Source organism: Ictalurus furcatus, chromosome 5 (genome assembly GCF_023375685.1).
Source record: "Ictalurus furcatus strain D&B chromosome 5, Billie_1.0, whole genome shotgun sequence".
Lineage (NCBI taxonomy): Eukaryota > Metazoa > Chordata > Actinopteri > Siluriformes > Ictaluridae > Ictalurus > Ictalurus furcatus.
In genome coordinates this window covers 4253117-4278811 of record NC_071259.1, presented here as the reverse complement: position 1 = coordinate 4278811, position 25695 = coordinate 4253117, and the positions used below count along the sequence as shown (strand labels likewise).

At 39.0% G+C, this 25695-nt stretch overlaps 1 protein-coding gene across 1 annotated transcript in view; it reads left to right on the top strand.

Annotated features, from left to right (window-relative positions):
• The first annotated feature begins 4649 nt into the window (after nt 1-4649).
• The window catches only part of LOC128607441 (phosphatidylethanolamine-binding protein 4), a 104688-nt gene continuing 83642 nt past the window's right edge, over nt 4650-25695 (top strand). Inside the window, exons 1-3 of the mRNA XM_053624302.1 lie at nt 4650-5006; nt 5165-5290; nt 5751-5877. Coding sequence (XP_053480277.1) covers nt 5175-5290; nt 5751-5877 — 243 coding nt within the window. The 5' untranslated portion in view covers nt 4650-5006; nt 5165-5174. The remainder of the gene's footprint in view (nt 5007-5164; nt 5291-5750; nt 5878-25695) is intronic.

Below are 25695 nucleotides of genomic sequence, written 5' to 3'. Positions count from 1 at the left end.
TAACTTTGCTATAGATGTTTATTTTATGACTTCTACATTATCGAGTAAAACATTTTAGATTCGCACGGTGGCTTAGTGGTTAGCACGTTCGCCTCACACCTCCAGGGGCGGGGGTTCGATTCCTAACGTGGCCCTGTGTGTGCGGAGTTTGCATGTTCTCCCCGTGCAGTGGGGGTTTCCTCCTGGTACGCCGGTTTCCTCCCCCAGTCCAAAGACATGTACGGTAGGCTGATTGGCATGTCCAAAGTGTCCGTAGTGTATGAATGGGTGTGTGATTGTGCCCTGCGATGGATTGGCACTCTGTCCAGGGTGTACCCCGCCTTGTGCCCGATGCTTCCTGGGATAGTCTCCAGGTTCCCTGTGACCCTGAAAAGGATTAAGCGGTATAGAAGATGGATGGACATTTTAGATTTCCAAACATTAGTTTTCCAGCACAAAATTAAACGTTACAGAAAAGCGTTTGTATGTCAGTAAAGAAAGCAGTATATTAAGTGGTAAGAGACCACTTTTCAGACAAAAACATAATGAACACTGCTGGATTTCTCTGCACAAATAAGAAGCAAGTGCGACAACCAAAGTCTCCAGGAGAACCGTAAGCTCAGTAACACTTCCAGCTCACTTCCTTATAAAACTCCACTAATTCTACCTGAAACTACTATTTATTTACTATTTATTGCCATTGTTTCATTAATTACTGTTTACTGCTCTTTATAGTATTTTTTAAAATGAAGAAACATTTAATTTCATTCTTTTTGAAGGCATTTCTTTGCATGTGCCTAAGACTTTTGCCCAGTACTCTATGTCTACGTTTCATTGGGATGTCCAACCATGATGACGAATCCACAAGAAAAACGTTTCTTTCAAAATACAGCGTATTACATTTCTTCATTTGTCATCGATAAACTCTTGAGTGAAGTACCATGTTATTACATAAACATTTTTTTTGTTTCTGTATATAAAAAAAAGAAAATGTTAGCTGTTCTTCTGGTTAGGGCTCTGTGATTATAACAAAAACCAACTGTTGTTTTTATGATTGTTATTGTGCTAGTGATGTCTTAATGTGCTAAACAGAGATGTCCGTCAACGAGTAGGAATAAGTGTAATTCCGCAGATCTCTCAAAACGTTCGTTTATAAGAAATACTTAATTGTCTTGCAGCAGGTGTGGTACTGAAATAAGTGCACAGTCAGCTTTTATTGACCGTAATTGTATACGTGATTAATTGTGAAGGTTGACCTAGTTACATCTTGTAATCTCTGAGACTATTACAGATTAAAAAAATACAAACTGAACTTGTACATAATTAAACATCACAATGTATATACATATATTGTTCATGAATCTCAGAGGATTTTTTTTGTTGTTGTTGTTGGAGGTGGGATGTCAACAGTCCATCAGATATCAATGGAAACTTTTTTTTTTATTTCCTTTTTTTAGCGAGAGATTTAAATTCATTTTATCTTACAGCTTTTCAAGATCCTTTCTAAGCTCCAAGTATTAGGGAGCCGATGCTTACTGTTTATGTACTAACAAAATTAACGCAACAATTGTAAAACGTTTTCGTTGGACGACAACAACGGTTTAGACCAGGTAAACACATTTAGGAATTTCTCAGTAAGTCAGCTGAATCCATATCTGCTGCTGCAGTTGAGACACCCCATGCCTTAATGTAAATGGTTCTCTTTTACAGTAAAGGGTTCTTTTCACTCTATGCTGTACGTGTTTGTACTGAAACATGGTGAAACTTTGTAAGTACCAAACATGTTGCACACTGTATATCTATTCATCATGTACTAGCATACATACTACTATAGCTTTGGGCAATAGTGTGTGTTTTTGATTGCTTTATTAGTCGGCTTTATTTCAAACAAAACAAAACAAAAACGCTCTTTAGAGAGAATGCCGTTGTGATCGAAAGGTACCATTGTTAAAAGCCTTTAAGGCCTTAGAAATTAGCAAATGCCTTTTGCTGCTTCATCCACCCCCATGACAGCCCACGGCCCGTAAAATCAATGCAGGGAATTCCACTTCTAATTTCTCTTTCATTATTACTGACTCACTGAAATGCTATTTAACACTCCATAGATGCTGCATATATATATTAATATATACCCAGCAGATATATATATATATATATATATATATATATATATATATATATATATATATATATATATATCGAGCGGGTAACGGGAGTGTGTTAAGACTAGAAACATATTATGTGCATGTAATAGACTTCTTGAATGAATGTTCAGCATCTAACACTGCTTTACATTTGAATATAAACAGTAAAACTAAATGCTAGCAGACAGTTGAGCACTATGCAGTATAACAGAGGCTACTAAATATTATCTACTGCACTCTGATGCAGGTTTAGACACTAAGACACGCTCTGACTATAAACATCGATTATATTAAAACCAGAATGTGTAAAAAGAGCAAAATCCTGAAATGTTTCCCGTGTTCTCGGTGCTAACATACCACCACTACGAAGAAGCACAAACCAAAGGGAAAACGAGCTCCCCCAAGAGATGTGTTTTTGCTGCACAATCACAACTAGTTGCTCTGTCAAGGAGTCACCGATGTTAAATGGTTGAATGCAAAACTTGAATGTTTTCTCAGTATTAGCTAGCTGATGCTGACTTTTTTTTTATTTGGTGTGTGGTTTAAATTGGGGGTGGGGGTGGGGGTGGTTTGTACCTTGAAGAAATGGATATCTGACATTGTAGCATGTATTCTGCTGTAAATAGTGTTGATTTAATAAATCCTAATTGGAAAAATGGTGTTCTCCGGTTTTATTTCTCAGCTCGTTTGATTGGTCAGAAAGTGCTGATTCATTTCCTATAACAGCAGCTCTTTAAATAGCGCAGGCTGTAACCCAAATCACAGGTTTATATTAATGCGCATGCTCAAATGCTTTATTGTTTCTATAGTAACAACTATATTTCACGAGGACTTGAATGGCGCACGCTCTACAGTACTGTACATAATCTAAGACTAATAATAAAAAAAAACTGATTTAAAAAGAAAACATGCCGTTCTTTCACCGAAAGTACAACGGATATGGTGGAATTTTCTGTAAAGAGATTTATGGAAGGAGTCTCCAGTGTTAGCACTTTGTAACAGTCAGTAAGTCTTCAGGACAGAGGAGTGAGTTTACTTTTTGCATAAGTGATAACAGAATCTAGCTTGTCTCACAAATGTTCCACAATATTAAATGGTTAAAAAGTATGACATGTTACTCATTAGTAAATTTAAAAATGTTAATCGTTGATAAATCCTGGTAAATGTGGTATAAATGGAATACAACAGTTCAGCATGTGCTGTTATTGGAAAATAATTTACATTAGAATGTTAACAGTGATTTCACTTTGCGTTGGACTGCATCACATGTGGAATAGTTGTGTTTTTTTTCTGTGATCAGAATACTGTGAGTGTTGCTCTTTTGAGACAAATTGACAATTTGACATTTTACAAACCAATAAAAAAAAGTTTGACACGACAGTGAGGTTTCACGTCCACATCGTGTCACAAACGCAAACTGCTTGGGCATATATTTTTCAGAGGCATTTAAATACACACACAGTCCACTTTAATAGGAACACCTGTATACCTATTCTTTTATGAAGTTATCCAATGACCCAGTCATGTTGCAGCAGCAGCACAATGCAAAAAATCATGCCCTTACAGGTCTAGAGCTTCAGTTAATGTTCAGATCAATAATCAGAATGGGGGGAAAAAAAGCTCTGTGATCTCTGAAACTAGTGGCATGGTTGTTGGTGCCAGATGGGCTGGTTTAAGTATTTCAGAAACTGTTGATCTCTTGGGAATTTCACATACAACAGTCTCTAGAGTTTACACAGAACGGTGTGAAAAACAAAAAACATCCCACCAGCCCATCTGGCACCAACAGCAATGCCATAGAGTCAAAGTCATAGAGATCACACTTTTCCCCTGTTCTGGTGTTTGATGTGAATATTAACTGAAGCTCTTGCCCTGTATCTGCATGATTATATGCATTGTGCTGCTGCCATGTGATTGGCCCCTGCTCTAAAAAACAATCGAAACCATCACAGAAATTCTAATGGTTTCCACTACAAATACCATTGCTAACCATTAAAACCATTACCATTATTAGTCCTTAATGGTATTCACTAGACATAACATGCCACCAATATAAGGCAACAAATTACAAATAGAGACCCACAGGGACCATTACAGTTTCCATTAAAACCAATACAATTCCCATTATAACCATTACCAATTCTATGAGAGTTTCTTTTTATTTTCCAGTATGGGCTGATTGAATAACTGCATAAATGAGCAGGCGTACTTATTAAAGTAGACAATGCAGGAGTGTATGTGTGTCTTGGCTACCCTAAATTACATCTAGGTGTGAATGAGTGTGTAAATGTGTATATGAATGTGCATGGTGTGCTGGGTTGCACTATGATCCCATCCAAGGTGAATTTCTGCCTCGCACCCAGTGCTTCTGGAACGAAGACTACGGAACCACTGAGACCCTGACCGGATGATAAGTAAATGACTGAATGCTTATATTAAAACATGCAAATATTTGTCTTTTGTTTTTGCCCAAGACTTTTGTTTTTATTCAAGAGATACTGCAAGAGCTAGCTCAAGGTCGGGTTCATTTCTGGTAATATAATACTAAAGAGTTTGGTTACAGAAGCAGAACATTTTATTTGGTGCAATAGTCAGTTAGGTACTGACAGGAACCTGTGCATAACAGAACACCTGAGTAAATAAGTAAATAGACAGAGTACCCGGATGCGAGAGCTGCAAATCCGTGTCAACAAGATAGCTTTAACCTGACTACAGTGACTGACAGATATTAGGACCAATCTAATGAAGCTAAAACAGTCCAACGTGTCCACAGGGCAGGCTTAGTTTCCAAAATTAACTTTGTTATTAGATATATAAGGCCACTGGGATCACCTGCTATTCGACGGATCAGCCTGACTAGTGGAGTTAAGACGCTGTTTTCAGGTAAAACTGAGAGGGAAAATCGACGGAAAATGCGTTCATTTGCGCATTTATTTTTTAGAAAGTGAAACCTCAATGAACGAAGGATTAACTTGTTGCTTGAATATATTCAGAAACGAATTATACACCGTTTCATGTATGTCTCTTTCTCTTTCTGTCAGAACCTTCGAGATGTTTTCTCGCGCCTTTATGCTTCTGGTGGTCGCGTGCATCCAGCGCACGGGCCCGCATCACTCAGGACCGTTAAAGGAGGAACTTCTCACAGAAGAAGACCAACGTTTTTGCAGGTTCTGTAAGAGTTAAGAATTGAAAAGAAAAAAAAACCCACATATTTTTCGACATTTTTTGCGTTAAAAATGAGTATTTCGACGCCCTCTATATAGAGGTGACTGTCAGCTGTTCTCAAGGATGAGTTGAAGTTAGAAATGTAAAGCTTGTGGGCTTTGAATGTGTAGGATTCCCTCACATTTCTGAGTCATGGATGCTAAGCAGCTAGCAGGTCCCACTCAAAAACCCACTCACCACACTGCCCATCTATCTCCACAGTTTATCTGAACAGCTTAATTTTCAAACTACACACTCTGTCAGACAGTCCTTTGGCATAGTATAACCTTTCATAAGTGGCTTTAAGGCAGGGACCAACTACTCTTAAGCATATGGCGGAGCTATGATCAGAAACAGGGACAGCACGGTGTAGTATTCAAGCCCTGACATCAATGTTTGTGTGTTTTGTTTTTTGTTTTTTAGAGGAAGGTTAGAGTTAAGTTATCCAGACGTGGACATTCGTTCCTGCATGATCATCCCTCGGGAGTTCAGAGAGAAGATCAGTCACGAATGGGGACCTCCGCGGGTTCGGCTGGACACGGCTAAGACGGTAAGACGAGACAATGCGAAGTCACTGACGGATTTGACTTGTGCTGGTTTGTTTGTTGTGCCTGTATTGATTGTACAGCCAAGCCTTAAAGAAAAAACCTACATCCTGAAACACAGGAAACATGTTTCTATTGAAATATTCGGTTGGTGCTGTATTTTTGTCATACCTCAGAGAAGTTAGCGTGCTGACATCGCTGGAACGGCATTTAATAGGAGAAAAATTATTTCAGTGATCTAGAAAACAAGGGATGAGACTAGTTTCATTGTTTTCACACTATTCCAGCGTCATACTTTTAAGAAATCCGACGTAAAGTAGAAGTAATATGGAGACGCTGGTGCAAACGTTCGCCTCAAAGATCCAGGATGCAATGCCGCTGTACAACGGAGTTGCGCTGAGTTACGTCAGCGTTATGACTCTTCTCGGCTGGTTAGTGATCTACGAGGTGACGGTGTTGACAGTGGTATTAGCATGAAAACCGACGCTTGGGAAGGTGATCTGTTTGAGCAGAGAGTACAGAAAAGGAGGTGAGAGAGCTGGATAGACTCGAGTACTAAAGCGCTGCTGCATCACTGTCTTTAGAGATGTAGCGAGTAGTTGAACGGCATCGCTGGTAATGTAGGAAAGTGAACATAGACCGTCGATGAAACGCAAAAAAATTCAACTTTAGAATTTCATTACAAAATCGATCTTGGACATTGTTGAGGATCACATGTTAATTATGGGGGTATTGATGATTTAGGCTCTGGGTTACTGATCAGTAGGTCAGGGGGTTCAAGCCCCAGCACTGCCAAGCTGCCACTGTTGGGCCCTTGAGCAAGGCCCTTAACCTTCTCTGCTCCAGTGGCGCCATATCATGGCCGACCCTGCACTCTGACCCCGACTTCCTAACAAGCTGGGGTATGCAAAGAAAACAGTTTCACTGAGCTGTAATATATACGTGACCAATAAAGACTCATTATCATTACCATTATTAGAATCAGCGTTTCTATGGGCTTTAAAGAGTTTCTGAATAAAATCATTTTTACTTGATTTTCACTGATTACTTGACCTCTTTATCCGCATTATCATATTTCTATATGTAGTGCAGCCTTTATGTAGATCTGTTGTCCTCACCCATATTTTTAGGATGTTCTGGCCAGAAGGTGGCACAAGTACTCCACTGTATAGGCACAGAATCCTACACATGTACAGAGAAATGTACAGTCAAAGAACAAGGACAGAATATTATTATTAAGCATAAGAGTGTTCCTTTTGGGTTCCTGTGGACAATTTTTCAACCTTTCCTTGGATTTTCACAAAATATTTGATTATATATATATATATATATATATATATATATATATATATATAATCTTTTTATTTTTATTTTTAAAGATGTGCGATTGGATTGACGTTCATCTAACGTACGAACAGAGTATTTCTAAAACTGATAGTACCTCATACTGCTTGTCCGTTTTCTTACTTCAAGTTAATACATTTTACTATATTTTACACTTGTTTAAAAAAAAAGTTTATACAAGTTTTGGGAAGTAATGTTCATATACAGGTAGTCATATAAACAAACATGTTAAGATGATCCTTTTATACCAATGTGACAGTATGAAAAATCTCCTTTTTTTTTTTTTAAATTAAACTATTCAGAGGTGCCAAATTTGATGGTTTCGATATGGCATTTCGGATATTAACCTCTTGCCATGATGTACAGGAGACACTTGAAAACAAAGCTGGAATGAATAAAGAGACGGTACACCGAAGGGGAAAGGACGCTGGACGTGAAAAGACGTGCGTTTGCTTCTGTTAGCAGTTACTTCCGCTTCCAGCTGACTTCATCTAGGAAAACGTCGACGTGTGAATTGACTTTGCCAAAAAGCAAACAACAGTAAATATCTTTCAGTTGATTATCCAGTATGCAGTATCTGACAAGAACCAGAACAATATGATCATAGAAACTATACACTTATGCAAACAATTGGTTTTATCATATCATTCCAGCCCATACAGTACAGTACGTGTGATAAAATCCAGGCTGTCTTCTCTCTGCCTGCTAGCATTTTCTTGTTAGCAATGTTAACACGTCTAACTGTAAGAGTATATCCACTGTATATCCACCATTTTTGTACACATGAGCAATGGGGAAAGTTTAAAGGCAGGTTTGACAGGTGTTAGATCTGGGAGCAGGTCACAGCTTTTTAGTGTTAAATAGCTGACTTTGGGTACTTTCTTTACTTCTGTACTTTGGGTCATGCTGTTATTAATTATTAAGCTCAGATCAGGCAGAAGAAGGGGTGGACTGTAAACCTTTTAGGTGCTGATTGATAGACGGAGGTCAGTCAAGGTGATGCAACTGTGCAAATCTAGGGTGTTATTTAAACAGCAGTGTTTCTATAAAGGCTTTAATTAGTGATTTTTTCCTATTTGTGAATTAATTACCCAGTAAACAAATCAGCAAATTTTGATTAACGTCTTCTGTCACGATGACGGAATCCTGATCGTTTCAGTCTAGTCTATAGGACTTTATCGTGCTTTGTTTTTCAATCATAGCAATATAAAACATGCCATTTTTTTGTTGAGTGTTTAATGAACTGGAAGTGCAGATTTTATTTATAAACGATTCAAACTGGTTGGATATTGTGCTATTTAATTGTAATGGAGGTTGAGTCGCGGCTGCATGGCGATGTCATGGTAGAACCTCTGCAGTAAACTAAATATAAAATAGAATCAAGCCTAGAGGAGAACAGCAGCAAAGTACCATAGAGTATCTATAAATTGAAAACTAAAATTGAAAGCCACTTCAGTTTTAGGAGCTAGCTTATAAATTCCGTAGCTAAGCAGTCTGGCTTGAAGGTGATCTATCGCCCTAATGTCTCCTGAACCCCAATTGATGTATGGTGGTATTATCTGTTATGCTGTCCTACATGATTCTCTTTTATTGCTGGACTTGGTGTCAGACAGCAAAACGAATTACACGTGCGATTAAATCAATACCAACTTTATTTACTGGGCTTTGAAATGCAATTCTCTCCCTTTTCCTACTACAGTTTTTTTTTTCACTGACTCTTATGAAAACATACGGTAGCTGGAGGTCTGCTGTGAAAATGCGACTCCATGTGAGCCTGTCGCTGGTCTGCGGTAGGTCTTCCGTCTCGTTTCTTTTTTTTTTTTTCTGTTGTTCCTCATCTTTTTCACTCGGCTGCCCTCTCGACCCTTTCAATTGGCAGCTGATAACTGCGGAAACGAGAGGCCAAGCGGCAGTGCAGCAGGCACTGGCTGTCACTTTGCCCCGTAGTGACACCCACCTCATTACCCCGCTGAAAGCATGCTGGGTAATTGAAACGGAGCGGAATGGGCAGTGGTCCAGCATGTCCGCCTCTCAATGGGCTTTCATTACCCAAAACAAAAGCAAAGGGGCATGCAAAACAACAGATTTCTATCTCAGCCTTTGAAGTAATGACTAAACCCTCCACATGATGTGAACTTGGTTTTCACTTTTTTCTTTCTTTCTTTCTTTTTTTTTCACTCCAAGCGCTCATATGTTATCGTGCTGCGTTTAGAAATCGTAATAGTGCCATCAAGGTAATGAGTTTCTCTGTACATTTTATATTCCGCCCCATTATTGTATATTGCTTCTAATGATATTTTATGACGGTAACAGGAGAGAATTACATTAATTACAAGCTCTGTGAGCTCAGAAATTTTTTAATCAACTAATTGGTGCTTATATCCATCTGCCCATTATTACTTCAACACATTCACTACTCCTATTTGACTTTTTTTTTTTTTTTTTTCCAGTTTTAACCGAGCTGCGAGAGGGATTGACACGCTGGTGCAGGATTTTGGGTCACTTTATTATTATTTTTATTTATTTATTTTTGTTTGATTCTTCAGACACTGCACCTGACTTTATTCTCCATTCTTGCTCTGAATTCTTTAACGAGTCTATGAAAGCTGATAATTGACTCAAACTTAGAAGTACAGGTGCATCTCAAAAACATTTGAATATGGTGGAAAAGTGAGGTTTTTTTCTGTAATTCAATTAAAAAAGTGGAACTTTCACATATTCTAGATTCATTACACATAAAGTGAAATATTTTAAGCCTGTTTTTTTTTTTTTTTTTTTTTTAATATTGTTGATTTCGGTTTACGGCTCATGGAAATTAAAAATCCAGTATCTCAAAATATTAGAGTAAAGAATTTATAATACAGAAATGTCGACCTGATGAAAAGTATGTTAATTTATGCGCTGATACTCGGTCGGGGTTTTAATCCTTTTGTATGAATAACTGCATCAATGCGGCGTGGCATGGAGGCGATCAGCCTGTGGCACTGCTGAGGTGTTCTGGAAGCCCAGGTTGCTTTGATAGCGGCCTTCAGCTCGTCTGTATTGTTGGGTCTGGTGTCTCTCATGGATTCTCTATGGGGTTCGGGTCAGGCGAGTCGGCTGGTTAATCAAGCACAGTAATACCACGGTCAGTAAACCAGTTACTAGTAGTTTTGGCACTGTGGCCAGGTGCCAAGTCCTGCTGGAAAAGGAAATCAGCCTCTCCATAAAGCTCGTCAGCAGATGGACGCATGAAGTGCTCTAAAATCTCCTGGTAGGCGCTGCATCGACTCTCGACTTGAGAAAACACAGTGGACCAACACCAGCAGATGACATGGCTCCTCAAATCGTCACTGACTGTGGAAACTTCACACTGGACTTCAAGCAGCTTGGATTCTGCTCCTCTCCACTCTTCCTCCAGACTCTGGGACCTTGATTTCCAAATGAAATGCAACATTTACTTTCATCTTCCCCGTGATTGTGGTTGTGTACTGAACCAGACTGAGAGATTAAAGCCTCAGGAAACTTTTATAGGTCTTTTGAGTTAATTAACTGATTAGAGCTCTTCTCAGGTCGACATTTCTGTATTATAAATTCTTTATTCTAATATTTTGAGATACTGGATTTTTGATTTCCATGAGCTGTAAGCCGTAATCATCAAGAGTAAAACAAAACAAAACAAAAAAAGGCTTGAAATATTTCACTTTACGTGTAATGAATTTAGAATATATTCAAGTTCCACTTTTTGAATTAAATTACAGGAAAAAAAACTAACCTTTCCATGAAATTCAAATTTTTTGAGATGCACCTGTATTTCTGAGTATCGGTCCATGTTTTATCATTGTGATGGTGTCCTTTTGACTTTCCATTAACAAAAGAACGTCTGGGACCTCAGAACAAACGCAAGCAGAGTCAAACTTTACTTATTAATGGAATGTGAATCCTAATGATGGTGGAATTGATGTGTTTATAAAAAAATAAAAATTAGGGCTAGCGTTGGAATGGAAGAGCTCCCATATTATCAGGTAGAAAACAGAATCTATTCAGTTAATGACAATAGTAATATTAACGATGGTAGGGTAATAATATGAAAGACAAAATTTGAATTTGACAGATGAAAATAAGTAGCCTTTCTATGAAGTATAAGTTTTTTTTTTCCAGTGTGTTTATCTTGTGCCATGGTGATTAAACAGCAGGACCTGGGCCAGATTCTTCTACCAGTTTTCTAATAAACAAAATTAATTTTTATTCAATTCTTACATAACTCCAGACTGTGATACATACGCTCTCCTAGTAGATGTTTGGAATTTGGTAAGGGCTTTCATGGTACTGGTTGGTGTGATTCTGTAATACATCATCAGTAATATGTGTGTAATGCTCAGGCTTTCATATGATGATGTGATTTTGTTTCTTAATGCGGTTCGATGTTGCCGTTAAATCTGCGACGGTGTGATACGTTTTGATTTATAGTAGCCTCTGATTGATACGTGACCAACTTTGTTCAGATTCTGGAGTAGGCCTAGAATTAGTATCATGAACGATAGCGATATAATAATAATTGCTTTATAATTATTATTCCGTAATGACTTAAAGCAACGACTTTCGAACCGTGAATCCATCTAAGACAAGGCAAGTGTTTTATTTGAATTTGCTCCTAATTCTTTGCAATGAAATTCGGATTCGAGACCAAAGGCCTGTGCCGTTTTCCTCTCGTCTACCTCTAAATATTATTTATCACGATTAAGTCTGAATTCATTTTAAAAGCTTTCCACACAGCAGGCAACTCTCTGCTCAGCCTCGCTCTCTCTGTGCCTTACAGAGGAAAGGTCAGAATTCCCACAGCTTTTCATATAACAGGTGAGAAAAAGAACACATATCCTTGCATCCTTAATGGTGGTTTAATAGCAATGTGGGAAAGGTAACATATCTCTCCACTCCTTTCTTCTGTACCAGCCGGGTTTGTTAGCAAAAGTAAGCGACCGTTTTGAACTTGTACGCTCGTCTCAGGTGCGCTCGTGATGGTTCTTGGTGTTGAGCCCACTTGCTTCCCTGATGCCAAGGCAGTTAGAAAATCTCAACCATTTATTATTCAATTTATTGAAGTAATAAAGACGTTGGAAAACAACAGCTGGCCAAGACACCTGCTTGACCAGCTTTCTAATGAATGTTCAACGACAGCTGCTTAAATTAGTAGCTAGTGTTTTAGTCAAATTTATCAGAAGGTAAAAAGGTTACCATAGAAAGCACATAAACTTATCGTCGAACACGGTAGGAAAGTGTCATATATCAAGGAGGTAACTTTGGACTTCATTTCCCAGCAGCCACTGCACCATACTACATCACTGTCACATGAACACCTGCACCTGTATCACGTTTCTGTTTAACGAGCGCTCCTATATATAGCCGCTGTTTGTACCGCTTCCTCGTCTTGCGTATTGTCTATCTTGACCTGTGTACCATGTTTTGTTTGATAGTTTATGTTTAGCCTCCGCCACAGTATTTTGCCGAGTTGTCTTAGTGTCTTTATTTTGTTGGTTGTTTGCTTGTTTATTAAACTGTTTGAAGATCTGCGCTTGCTTCCGTATCTACCTTTGTAACGTGACAGAGAGGTTTTAGAATGATATCAAGTAAAGCAAAGAGAAGACTCGACGGAATTAAATGTTTTTGCCCGGACTGGACTGCCCAAAAAAAAAAAAAACAGGGCCAGATTTAGTGACATCATGAGAAGGTACAAGTTAACAGAAATATGAGATCAACAAGACACTCCATCTGTGTAAAGACTGAGAGTGTGTAACGCATTTAATAACAATTGTTAAACACATGGATAGTTTTATCTTTTCCTCAAGGAGCAATATCCATTCCATCGATATCCCTCGAATGCGAAATTTCTTAAAAGAGAGGCGCATTTTAATCCAAGTGTCATAATGTATTTATTACACGCCAACATGTAAAGTGCAGTCATTTGCCAAAATGATCACACCATCACACATCTTTTCTCGAATCCCAAACTTCTGAAATGCTTCTTCTGAAAAGAAAACAACAACAAAATCAAATCCTATTCCAGGTTTGATTGTATGCCAGGAAAAAACAAACAAACAAAAAAACAATAGTAAATGAAGTGTGTGTAATTCTTAGCAGTCATGTTAATGTATTAAATCCTTGTTAAAATCTCTTGGTTTGTGTCTTGCAATGATACCACATGTTCTCAGTTTGGGGAACAGATAATTGGCAGCATACTGTGTACCAACACTTGTGGTGTTCCGCTTGTGCCATGTTTCAAATCCTCAAATATCTTTGACGCACAGAGATAATAAAAATGACTTTTGTCAGTTGGCTGTTTTTCACAGTGAATCAGACGCTCTGATCTGACATCGCCAGTGAAATTACAGAATTTATGTTGCTCCCTCGCTGTTGTCTTTTGTTCAATAAATATGGACGCTGTGTAAGAATTTTCAGTACAGTATTGCAGTATGTTGTTTACTGTAGTGTGTTTTCTCAACAGATTTGGAAAAGTACCCGTGATTCGTACAGGAAGGCGGTAATAGCGTTCTCGGTGCATCCTATCTATTCTATAGGCCAAGTGTTCAACCATCGATGAGAAATGTGCCGAAGTAGGAATCACGGTATACTAATATTTTGGCAGGTGCTATGAGAGCTACGGTATATTTTCCCAGCGGATGTTTTGTGAATGACTGCTTTACAACGTACCGTGTTTGTACCACAATACCCAATATTTGAAATCCTGTGTAAAAACAACTATTTAATATATAACTCGAAGCATATTAGGACGTCATGAGAGCACTGTGACCAACTTTAAAAAGAAACCGTCAATCTCATTGGCTGGTTTAAACAGAAATGTATTGTAGCTATCGCTAACTATACGATGATACGGTATAATATCAGCGCCGTGATATGTTTGATGGGTTTTTAAGTAATTACAATGACACTGGAGGCAACACAAAACTTTGTGATCTTAAAATTGGATACGTAATCTTTGTAAAAATCTATCGCCCAGACCTAGTCATAGCAATGTTTCAGTGATTCTGAAGATCCCTGAAAAACAATCTGGATAAACAAGTGCTTTGCGTAACACGTCACTGCCATGCTTTGGGTGAAACAGCACATGCAGACGACTCACTCGGCACACTCATCCCTTTCATAGAGTCACTGTTAGTTGAGTAATTAAGATTTTAATATTCAGTACGTAGTAATTAAGATTTTAATATTCACTACGCAATATTAAAGACAAATTCGTTTCTTCTCACTGGATGATTTTGGGTCCTTTTTTTTTTTTTTTTTAACTCTAATTCACTTTCTGACGTCTTTTCTCCCTTTTTTTTCCTGTTCTCTGTAGACCTGCCAGGAGACTGTGCTTCGGGTGCGTGCACGAGGTCACGCGGTATAAAAATATACGGCCGTTGGTCAGAGCGAATACGGAGGACTATTGGTGCTCTGTTCTATCTAAATGCTGCAGAATCAACACATCTTCAATCTTATTGTATGGAGAAATGAGTCTATAAGCCTTCAAAGTTTTCTTCGAACTCAAATTTAAGCAGATCCTTTAAAGCACATGCCATCCATATAGATCAGCCAGAGTGTTTTCACGTGTGTGTCTTTTTTGTATTCACGTTTTTGTGATACAGTTAGTAGTAGTAGACTCGTGTTTTGATATGTCTGTGTATAAATTTAAGAGGCTGGCTGCTTTCTGGCAACAGTTTGGGGAAGAACCATATACACCGATCAGCCATAACATTAAAACCACTGACAGGTGAAGTGAATAGCGTTGATTATCTCGTTACAGTCGCACCTGTCAAGGTGTGGGATATATTTATTAGGCAGCAAGCGAACAGTCAGATTTCGAAGTTGATGTGTTGGAAGTAGGAAAAATGGCCAAGCGTAAGGATCTGAGTGACTTTGACTAGGGACAGATTGTGATGGCTGGACGACCGGGTCAGAGCTTCTCCTGGTATTCAGAGGTTCGTACCTACCAAAAGTGGTCCAAGGAAGGACAACCGTGAAGGTGAAGCAGGGACAAGGGTCATGGGTGTCAGAATGTATAATGTAAATGTGTCAGATATAGCTAAAGTCTATATATATATATATATATATATATATATATATATATATATATATATATATATATATATATATAAACATTAACAGAACATGGTTCCATAAAACATATGCAAAAAACTAACTCACAGACACATAGAGTCTTCCTCTAGGCTCCATCTCAAGGCCTAGAGCGATCTACATTTGTATATAATGCAAGCAGATCAGTCATTTTCATATGAAATAGCATATTTAAAATGCTCTTATGAGCTTACAGCTCTAACACAGAAATAGAACCGGATCAGATGGCCAGCAAAACCATTTGCATCGATTAACATGTTAATACATCCCACTTCACCGTATAGCAAAGAGAGGCTCGTTTCGTGTCATCACAGTGCTTTCAAGTTCAAACTGGAGGACTTTGAGCCATAACTGGCACTGAAGTCAGTGTCCTGAATGTTGTGAACAGACTTGGAATTGGTATGATTTGGAAGTGTTAGTGCTGGCACAGATTCATTTCACTTTGAAAGCTTCATTCGAACGTGACATTTAAAAGTCTCCGAAGTTCAGAGCTTTTCCGTTTTTCTCTAATGTCTCATACTCGCTGGTTTTACTGGGTCGTTTACTGGTCGCCTTTGACTGAAATCATGTTAACTTTTTCGGGTGCCAGTCCTCAGGGGCTGTCGGAAGTCATCTTTGGCTTACGAGACTATGAAGACGTCTGTCAGGACTGCCGTTATTTGATTTGGTTCCTTGGAGAAATGAAGTTTTTAAACCATTACAGTGCCAGGATGCGATCTCCTGAGCAAGCTTACCACGCCGGTGTTAACCTCTACCTCTGTATCTTTTCTCGCTCAAGCTCCTTTTCTCTACTCCTATGTCTCTCTCTCTCTCTCTCTCTCTCTGAATGATTTTATACGCTCTGCTTAAACCTGTGTGGGGGCGTTGAGAGAGAGGATTTGAATGTGAGCCCCCCCCCCCCCTTCTTTTTCTGTTTTACTGAATCTCCGCGTTCCTTTTTTCTTCCCTCACTGCCTATGATTACGACACGGGCGGCATCTTCATCTCTAAGCCTGGCAGTGCCCACGGCTGCTAGTCGTCTCTGTGCACTGCTGCCCACTCACCCACGCTACCTTGGCACTGGTGCGGCGTACTATCTGCCATCCGAAGGTGGGGTTCCTTTCCGGAAGACCCTGGGAAGAGTCTTTCCCAGGGAAACCCACACGTCCACCCATGCAGGATTTCTGAAGGGTCTTTCACTGCTGGGCCTCAATTAAAGGAAAAATCCACCGAAAAACAACTTCACTCTGTGATATTCAGTGGCGTCCAAGATTTATTTGATAATGAAATGAGTTTCTTTCATATTTCCACTTTGGATAATCAAACCTGTTGATAGTGCGGCGGGATTTAGGTCGCGTTCGACTTACCTTTTGACGTGGGAAATCGAAAAATTGGAATTGCGTAACTTTCGACCTCTGTGTTTGAGTTACAAAGTGGGAAATAAACTGATGATGCTTTGTGCAGCCACGTTGGTATGAACTCAGGGTTGAGTTTCCGAGTACAAAATCCAAGTTGAGGGGCCGTTCTTTAGCCGAAGGCAGGATTAGCCATGGCTTCATCTGATGCAGCAGCACTTTAGTCTTTTAGTCTAATACCGCTGTCAATGCAATTATGCTTGTGCACTTCACTTTGTAATCTAATTCAGATACATGTGAACCTGTTCAGACTATCCTTGTCTTTAATGCAACTTTATTGGGTATATTTTTATGTAGTAGTTATATATAAATAGATTTCTTCACATGCCTTATCAACCATATTAGCTGTATAGACAGTAATGCAAATTCACACCCAGTATTCGGTATCTCTCATATATCCCAGAAGACTTGTCAGCATTGAAGTTTCATGTACCAGTAACATTTGATCTTTGGCCTCCATCACAGATTCCCACTTTCCATCTCTCTCTCCATGTAGCTCTGACCTCTTCCATGTGCTCATTTTTGCCTCCTTCATTTTGCTCCTGCCCTTTTCCCTTACCTCTTCACTTGCGTTCCTGGCTGTTTTTTTCCCCCCCTTTTCTTTCTATCAGTGGCCCAGGGCTTCTGTTTCCTGTGCGTGCTCATGTTCCTGTGGAACATGTCTTTTAGCCATAAAATGTCAGGAGTACTGCAGTGGTATGTTAATTTTATTATATTTACTGAAAGCCCTAAATATGAGCGATGAAAGAGTGATGCATAAAGTGGAGTTTTAGTTTAAGTAGTGCAACGATGAGTGTACGTGGGTTTTCGGCACAGTAAGTAGCACAGTAATAAATTACCACACTTGAGTGGTCATTCATAACCAGCTCACGTCAGTACATAGTGGACTTTATTTCGTCCTCATCATTTAGAATCAATAGTATTAGCAGATATCATTTGGAATGACCGATATTATCTGGGGAGTGAGGAAGGCTGACGCCAGGGTTATCAGAGTTCAGTCCTGGGTCCTAGAGCTTTATAACATACCATATACCGCCTTGGTATGTAGTAGGGGTATACCCATCTGAATCATGATACTAGATTCACGATTTGATTCGATTCGATTCTCGAAGTTTGAATGAAGAAGAATTATGACTGAAAAGACTCCTTTTCTTTTAGTTCCAAATCATAAACTTTGCAAAACAATATGCATTTTTTTTGTCTGTATAAAATTAAATAAATAAAATATTGCTATGAACAGAGGTTTACTATTAGAAACAAAATGTACTACAGGTTCAGCATATGTTAAAAAGAAATAAATAATTGACTGAAACTTAGTGAGCTCCGTAGCAGTGCTTGAGGTGTCATCTTAAGTGGAAATAGAGCTGCAAAGTCGGCTAAAATGGCCGACTTCCGTGGTCGCTTTCTCTTTTTAATGGTTTAATGTGGGTGTATGGCAGTCATCGTGATCCAGAGCTATGGGAGTGCAGATGATTCCCGGTAATGGTGCAGACTCGCCAAGAAAGAACGCAATCATGTGACCAGTGTGCACTTTATATATTGCAACTCTATGGAATGTACAGATTAGACCAGTGGTGCTCAGTCAGTGCATTCGCATTAGATGCATAATGCTGATTTCCATGATGTGAATCGCACGTTTCCTCAATGCACATTGTCACATTTTTATATAGCGATGTCATTATGCATCATTACTTCACTAGTATTTGGTTGAATCAAGGGTCAGTAATAGATTCTGCAGTGCTTTATTCCTCCAGAACCAAATTCTGACAAAGCCATAACAATGTAGTGAGTTTAGATTCCGGTGGATTTGGTTTTAGCCAATTGTACCCGCTTTATTTCAGCGGGTCATGGACTGAGACTTGGTTCTTGTGATAAGTTGTTTCAAAAAATATTTTTATCCAGGCCTGGGCAGGGGTTTCACCCTGTTCCTACTGAAATTTTGATCAGTACCCCCTCAAGACACTTGACCAATCCTGCAGCTTCGCAGTTGTTTCTGGCTGTATCCACCAACAATACTGTATCTTCTCATGATCTTAGCTCTCTTGCCTGGCTTATCCATTGTTTTTCTGTAGTATGACAACCTGGCTTTCATGTTGACATGGATTTTTACCGACAGCGCGTTACTGTTGCTGGGAAACGACATCCAAATCACACAATTTCTGTGGGTTTCTAAATAACTACCAAAGCAAGAGAAGATTTACAGCTAGGTATTCTTAGACATGGACTTTAACTGACCATGGTGCTTTAATGTTCAGAGTTCTGTTGCTGACTGACCTTTTAAAATTTAAAAGGTCCGGCTACATCAAAAAAAATCTTCCTTACAAAGGTCTGTGTGGTGTGTAACATGACCGAATGCTAGCGGTTTTTAACTTTAATGCGTTTAGCACTATTAGTGATTCCTTCCTGGCTGTAGATAATACAGGAATGAGAAGTGGATATGTTTTTGTTTTTTTTTCTACACTCGTGCCTCACGTTAGCACCTTCAAACATTATGTTTACAGTCGATAAGCTTTACTACAGTGTTTTTGAGTGCTTGGTTCAGTCCACATCCTGACCGCCTTCCACCAGGTGTTGACCCCTGCTTTAGCCATCTTAGCCTTTCTTTTAGCTAATTTGATTACTACTTTTTGTTGATGTTTTCATTGTTGCTAGCATTATGGAAGAGTTAGATTCCCTAGGCAGCTCTGTTTTTGTCCTGGTCCACACCGAGATCTCTTTTGTCCTGTAGTTTTGTAATTTTCTGGACTTTTTGTTAGTTTAAGAGTAAATAAAGCAGGTAATTGTTGCATCTCTGGCTGCTCTTCCTGTAATGCGGACTGTGCTTATTACTGTTACAATACAACGCACAACAACTGCTCTTAAAACATCATTTATTAGAGTCTGTGAAAGACACACCTGTTCTTTACCGAAGTATGTTTCGACATGCCCTTGAGATCAGTGTAGGGGTGTGCAAAATGAGATAATGTGGTAAGACGTGAAGATAATAACAATGGAATAAAAAGAAAGAGAAAAAAAATGGAAATAAATGGTTAAGAATCTGTCTTTCTGCTGCGAACAGCGTAAACCTGAGGAAAGAAGAGACTTCATGTCTTCATGCACACGTCGAGTGGAGGGTATTTTGAAGTTCACAGAGGCAATAATCAATTCACTCAGGAATATGCCTTTGCTACTGAGGATGTCAGGATAAACATACAGAAATTAAATTTCTATTTATATGGAGCCTGGAAACTGCCGAGCATTTGTTGGAGAATCGCTTGAGCGCAGAGCATCGGGAGCCAGGCTCAAGCAGCCTAAGTAATTAACACTTGCGTTAACTGGAGATGATGGATCATATCTGGCAGAACTGTTGCAGAAATGAGGACAAAATGTCACTCGGCTTCAAGCTGTTTAGGGGGATTTGCCCAATCATATTTAAAAGACTTTTCTTGCCTGTATAGGCGAGTTAAGCCTTAAATATGCTGCTGTTGGAAACATGAATTAGATGATGATGATGTCCCAAATCTGTGATTGAGTGACACGTTAGAAAATGAAAATGAGAATATTGCTCACACAAGTTCTTCAGTAGCACTTATGGCAACTTTCAAATTTGGATTTATTGAGTGTTTTAAGTAGATAGATCAGTGGTAATGATAAGATTAGGATTTTTAATCTCCTACTCTATATCTGTCTGATCACCTGGCTTCAAACGACTGTAAAGGTGCTTTGGCATGTGCAGTTTAAATCCAACCCTGGTGTGTTTTCTCCCTCGGTGAAGTACATTTAAGGAGCTGAGAATCCAGGAATCAAATGCCTTTGCTCTCCAAGAGTGACATGGTTTCAGTCCACTTCGGAGGATATTTCACTAATGATACCAGCTGTGCAAGTTGGACTGACCAAAAAACCATGGACCACCTCTTGATATGCCCTCTGTTGGAATTGTTACCACACGAAAGACTTGGAAATATACTGGAAAGAACTGCGTAAAATTATGGATGGACTTCATATAGATCACGTTGCTGCTGGACACAAGAAGAAGTAGTCCACTTCAAAGCGAGCTCGACTCTGAATCAAGAAAGCGAATTCGACTTTGAATCAGGAAAGCGAACTCGACTCTGAATCAAGACAACAAACTCGACTCTGAATCAAGAAAGCGATCATCTCTGTATCAAGAAAGCGAACTCGAATCAGAATCGAGAATGCAAACTCGACTCTGAATCAAGAATGCGAACTCGACTCTGAATCAAGAACGCGAACTCGACTCTGAATCAAGAAAGCGAGCTCGACTCTGAATCAAGAAAGCGAACTCGACTCTGTATCAAGAAAGTAAATTCAACTCTGAATCAAGAAAGCGAACTCGACTCTGAATCAAGAAAGCAAACTCGACTCTGAATCAAGAAAGTGAACCCGACTCTGAATCAAAAAAGCGAACCCGACTCTGAATCAAGAAAGCGAACTCGACTCTGAATCAAGAAAGCAAACTCGTCTCTGTATCAAGAAAGTAAATTCAACTCTGAATCAAGAAAGCGAACTCATCTCTGTATCAAGAAAGCAAACTCGACTCTGAATCAAGAAAGCAAACTCGACTCTGAATCAAGAAAGTGAACCCGACTGAATCAAGAAAGCGAGCTCGACTCTGAATCAAGAAAGCGAACTCGACTCTGTATCAAGAAAGTAAATTCAACTCTGAATCAAGAAAGCGGACTCATCTCTGTATCAAGAAAGCAAACTCGACACTGAATCAAGAAAGCAAACTCGACTCTGAATCAAGAAAGTGAACCCGACTCTGAATCAAAAAAGCGAACCCGACTCTGAATCAAGAAAGCGAACTCGACTCTGAATCAAGAAAGCGAACTCGTCTCTGTATCAAGAAAGCGAACCCGACTCTGAATCAAGAAAGCGAACTCTACTCTGAATCAAAAATGCTAATTCGACTCTGAATCAAGAAAGCGATTCGGCTCAGGAAGTGAATCAAACATGGCGTGTATTTTATTTTTGTAGATGTAAGCTTCTAAACTGACCCCGGAATGCAAACTAAATGAAAGAGTTTTACATATTTTACTGTTCCAAGCGACATCTTGCACAATTCAATCACAGTGAGAAAACTATTCGAATCCGAATCGACCAAAATGCGGAAATGGACCTGGATATTTGTCCTGGATATTTGGACTGATGCACAAAAAGTAAACATAAACTCCAGATGTCATATACAAAATATTTTAAACTAGTTATTTGTATAATTACCTACTCATTTAGTTAGTCCTGCCTTCATGGTCTCTATGATTGGGGGAATTCTATCAGGTTATTTCTAACAAATTCATTTTATGGGTGTTTTCAGCTCTATACCTAGGATCGGTAGGAGACATGATACAAAAAAAAAAAAATCACATCACGATTCATGACATGTATCACAATATTTATTTAAAAATAATAATAAATCACAATATCCGCACTCAGAAAGGCGTGTTGTGACATAGGTTATCACGGTATCAATATTACATTGTCATATCACCCAGCCCTACTCATACACACCTCAGACAATGGTTTTTTTTGTTTTGTTTTGTTTGGTGTTTGGTTTGTATAAATATGTGCGGTGTGAAAATAAAACCACACAGCAAATTAGCCAAAGGTATCAATTTCGGGTTCAGCAAACAGACTAATCGGTGTGAAAGTGCACTTTTCCCTACTAGAGCTTTGGCTTCTCAGTGCTGTCGTCCTTTTTACTGTTTGGTGCTGATGTTTTTTTCTCTCTACATGAAGGGAAAGAAAATACCAGTGGTGGTGTTAGAAGGACAGTATATTTTTGATAATGAAAACAAATGCAGCGATTCACTGGGTATCATATAACAATTCATGTAAATCCAAAAGCCTTTGGAGTGTGTGTGTGTTTTTTTTTTATTTATTTTAAACTAATTGCGATCCAATTTTCACCATTAAGTAAAGGAATGCAGTGTGAGAAACAACAGGTAGTTTATCATGTCTGACTTGTCTCTTATATGTGCACGTGATTTATTTCCTGTTTTATGGCAAACTCTGATCTCGCCTAGCTTTGTTCCTCAAAGGGAATGCAGTGCCTGATAAGAGACCGAGCAGTCATCGTGCGCTCGTCATCCCTCTGATCCTGCATTTTGCATCGGAAGCACTGGAAATGTTATGAGCGTCACGTCTTAATCCCTTTACCATGTTTTGTTTCATTTCTCCTTTCCAATTTTTCACACTCGCAGATTTTCCCGCAGTGGCATCTGTGAATCTCTGAGGGATTTTTTTTAAAAATTATTTTATTTTTATTTTTTATTTTTCAAACCAACAGTCAGCAATAAGTAATGCACAACTTGATCGAACAAACTGCCTTTAAAGTTTATTTATTTATAACGGTTTACAAGTTATTTCAAGCCCCTTTTTTAAAAGTTTGATGCCACAAACGTTACATTTTCTACTATTAAAGTTTCAAGGAGGCAGAGACTTTTAGACGAAGTAATCAGTTTGGAAAGAGAACGGCAAAAAGTAAGACCGCTTTGACGCAAGTTTAGATAGACAACCAAGCCTAATTGAGGAAAGGAAGTGTGAAGGAAGTGTGACCCGTGTCTGCCGGTGGCTTCTTTGTTGTCCTAAGGGCTGGTTTTAAAAGAAAATCATAAGAAAGAAGTAGGACGGTCTTACATCAAAGAAGCTTAAAATACAAAATCTCAAATAAGCCCAATTTCCCTCAGCCAATCAAGGAGTGTTTGTTTGTTTTTTGTTTTTTTGTGTCGATTATCCTGAGCTGACTCACGTACATCCACCCCTCCCTTCTGCTAAATAAAAAACACTAGAGGTTTATGTGGCTTTCCAGAAAAAAAAAAAAAAAAAAAATCTATCTCGACATTTATCCACTTTAATCTTCTTAACATATTAGAGTCATTTGCATTACCCTGAAGTGACTGAGATGCTTTTCTGTTTCTCTTCCCCCACAAAACACAAGGACTCGCAACATCATGTGGACTTTTTTTTTTTTTTTTGCGTCTGTAAAAAGAAGACAAGTGGGCAGAAGTTAGCTCGCTTTACTATACATAGCTTCCTTCATACCCTTTTGAGCTGGGTGTTACTTTTTATTGTCTTTGAAGCTGCACTCCAACTGTTGCGCCGTTGTTTTATTATTTTTTTCCCACCGATTAATCTTTCTGTAGGATGCCTGAACATCCTAAAAAGTTTCCAACAACTCGAGGCACCCGTTTCGCTTTTAATAAACGCGTTACGGATCGTTTATTATTAACGGACCGATCGCGATGAGAAGATATCGACGGACGCACGGGAAGGAATCCAGTCCTGATTTACGGTTCTTGTGTTTAGTGTTGATTGTGAATTTGGAGGTCGTGACTGGATGGAAATCGTTTATTTGGCGATTTCGTATTGCGCCGTTGGAATTTTCTCTTCTCACAGACTAAGGGAAGCACAAGGTCAGGGCACGGGTCAGCGTCCTACAGAGATTCCTCCTCCATACCTCTACTACTCCTGTGACTTCAACTCACAAGCACGGTCTTCGTCATGATGTCAGGTTAGGGCGAGATGACATTTGGATTAATGAATGCATCCTATTGCGTATCATACTGGAATGTTATATTAAATATGTGTAATCAGTTTTCAGGGGTCGACAAATCAGTAGACACTTGAGGCAAGCAGAGTTCGACTGACGAGCTTTTCAGAATGTTCAGGAACATGCAGGTATGTGGAAGCACTGAGCAAAATAAAGTTCGAGCGTATATACTATATGGTATGGCCAAAAGTTTGTGACGATCACATCCATATGTGGTTCTTCTTCAAACTCTTGCCACAAAGTTGGAAGCACACAACTGTATAGGATTCTGTATGCAACTGTAGCTTTATTAATAATTTCCCTTTACTGGAGATAAGGGGTCAAGTCTTGGAAGACATGGTTTGCCAGGGTTGGAAAGGAAGAGCTCGAATGTCCTGCACAGAACCCTGACCTCAACCCCACGGAACACTTTTAAGATGAACTGGAACACCGACTGCACCCCAGACCTCCTCACCCTCACTCATCAGTGCCTGACCTCACTAACGCCCTTGTGGCTGAATGAACACAGATCCACACAGACACACCCCAAAATCTAGTGGAAAGCCTTCCCAGAAGAGTGGAGCGCATTATAACAGCAAAGAGGGGGAATAACTCTGGAACGGGAAACTTTTCTGAAATCGGAAACTTTTTTTCCGCCGTGTGATGTAACTCTAATACAATAGACTCGAATAATATTCTGGGATTCGAGGAGAGAACATCGCAGCTTTTAGCTGAAACATTAGAACACATTAGAAAATTTGTCCGATTATAAAATGTTTGTGTTAACGATCCCTTTCTGAGTAGCTTGCAACAATTATTACATTACGTTAGCTAGCACTGTTTAGCCAAAGCGAGGCACAAATATATTTATTACATTGTAGAAAAATCACAGAACAACAAACATGGCATGAAACAAATAACACAAATATGCAAATGAATTAATACTTATATGAAGATAAATATGAAGTGACACCTGTGTCACACAAAAGCACCATTTTTTTTTATGGCCAGTGGAATAAATGAGGTGCGAAACCTCCTGGTTGCTCCATATGGCATCCTAAAATGCCCTTGATTATATACTGCCTGTGTGGGTTGTTGCTGTTGGTTTTTTTTTATTATTGTTGTTGTTTTTTTTTTTTTTTTGCATCCTTAGTTTTCAGTGTTTTAAAAAATTCTCCTCTAGAGAAAATACACGATCGCCGATTTGAGTTAAATCTCCTGTCTGTCGTTAAGATGCACAGCTCTTTCACTTAGCGTAGATGGTTTTAACCTTTCGTATGAAACAGAACGATGCCTAGTGATAAAATGGTTGGAGACAGCAGAAATATGTTTTTCATCTCCTCAGGGCGCGACTGCTGAAACGACACTGTCCAAACATAGTAACTGCTCAAAGTGCACGCCGTTGGTTCAGCTTAACGTCGAACAACTGCAGTATTTTGTCTCGT